This window comes from Guillardia theta, assembly GCF_000315625.1.
Source record: "Guillardia theta CCMP2712 unplaced genomic scaffold GUITHscaffold_28, whole genome shotgun sequence".
Taxonomy (NCBI): domain Eukaryota; class Cryptophyceae; order Pyrenomonadales; family Geminigeraceae; genus Guillardia; species Guillardia theta.
Genome location: NW_005434646.1, coordinates 505669 through 506960, shown reverse-complemented (window position 1 = coordinate 506960; position 1292 = coordinate 505669). Strand labels below are relative to the sequence as shown.

At 54.4% G+C, this 1292-nt stretch overlaps 1 protein-coding gene across 1 annotated transcript in view; it reads right to left on the bottom strand.

Annotated features, from left to right (window-relative positions):
* Nucleotides 1-616: 616 nt before the first annotated feature.
* GUITHDRAFT_107305 (hypothetical protein) overlaps nt 617-1292 on the bottom strand; it is a gene marked incomplete at both ends in the record, with an annotated part of 2087 nt that continues 1411 nt past the window's right edge. The window contains 4 exons of the mRNA XM_005833877.1: nt 617-661; nt 803-901; nt 953-1046; nt 1095-1158. Of these exons, the coding sequence (XP_005833934.1) occupies nt 617-661; nt 803-901; nt 953-1046; nt 1095-1158 (302 nt within the window). The remainder of the gene's footprint in view (nt 662-802; nt 902-952; nt 1047-1094; nt 1159-1292) is intronic.

Here is a 1292-nt window from a genome sequence, read left to right as displayed (position 1 = left end):
AGTGAAGCCGAATTGTATCATGATGATGATGATGATGATGATGATGATGATGATGATGATGATGATGATGATGATGATGATGATGATGATGATGATGTCGTTTGTAGTTGTTATTGTTATTGTCACTGATGGTGATAGTGAAAGTTGATGTGTTTGATGATGACATGTCATGATTCAGATGCATCTACCTTTCAGCTGCCTGATGCTCGTGATGGAGTCGGTTTTGTCTTCTCTCATTTTCTTCGAACAAGATTGCATTCTCTCTCGCCAAACCTGCCAGATAAGTATCTGCTGACGTGTGAGATCCCTGAAAAATCAGCACAAGAGGCGGAAGAAGGGAAGGAGGATCGGAGGGACAAGAAAGGAAGCAGGAGCAGCAGGAGCAAGCAAAGGTCAAGGGGGAGCTGAGAGAGGGGGAGCAAGAGGAGGAGGAGCGGGAAGAGGACATCAACAACAAGAGCAGCTATTGCCCCAGCTACCACAAACAAGAGCAGATGGTCCTGCACCTTCATGATCGTTCGCCTCTGCGATGATCTTTGCCACGTTCCGAATTCTCAGATTCTCCTCAACGTCCTTCCGACTTCTCGAGGTCAAGGAGATCGAAATACAATCATGATCACCTCTGCTCTGTCTCCTTCACCCTCCTGCTCATCTCCTCGATCTTCAACAGCCTCCGTCACTTCCTCCCACCTCCCTCCTCCTCAATCCTCCCTGCCCTCTCCTCCCCCCCCTCCCACCTCTATCCTTCCCATCTCCATACTGCTCCTTCTCCCTTCCTCCCTCCTGTCTCCCCTCCCTTCACCTCTCGCTCTTGCCGCTCGTCCTCCATGTTCGCCGCGTGCATCTCTAACTTCAAGTCTCTGATTCTCTCCACCAGCCGTCGCTTCCTCTCCTCCAACTCCTGCCACACGCGTACCATCTCAGCCCTCCTCCTCCCCCTCAGCTCCCTTACCAGCCGGTCGCTCCGCTCGTCGTTGGCCACTTGACGCCAGTGCAGCAGCTCGTGGTCGACGACTTCCTCCTCCTCGACCACAGCCGGTTCCTTCCTTCCTCCAGGCGTCACTCAGAGGGCCAAAGGCCTCCCATCCTCCTACTGCATCTCTCCTCGCATCGTGATGGGCGAGCCAGCCCGAGACTGCAGCGGCGATCCGTAGGAGTCTGAGGTGACGCGTCAGCTCCGGGGTGACAGCAGGCCAACGGGATCAAGGTAACGAGGGGCATGAACGGGAGGAGAGGGGCAGGATCAAGGAGAGGAGAAGGGGGAGGAGGAGGAGGAGGAGGAGGAGGAAGAT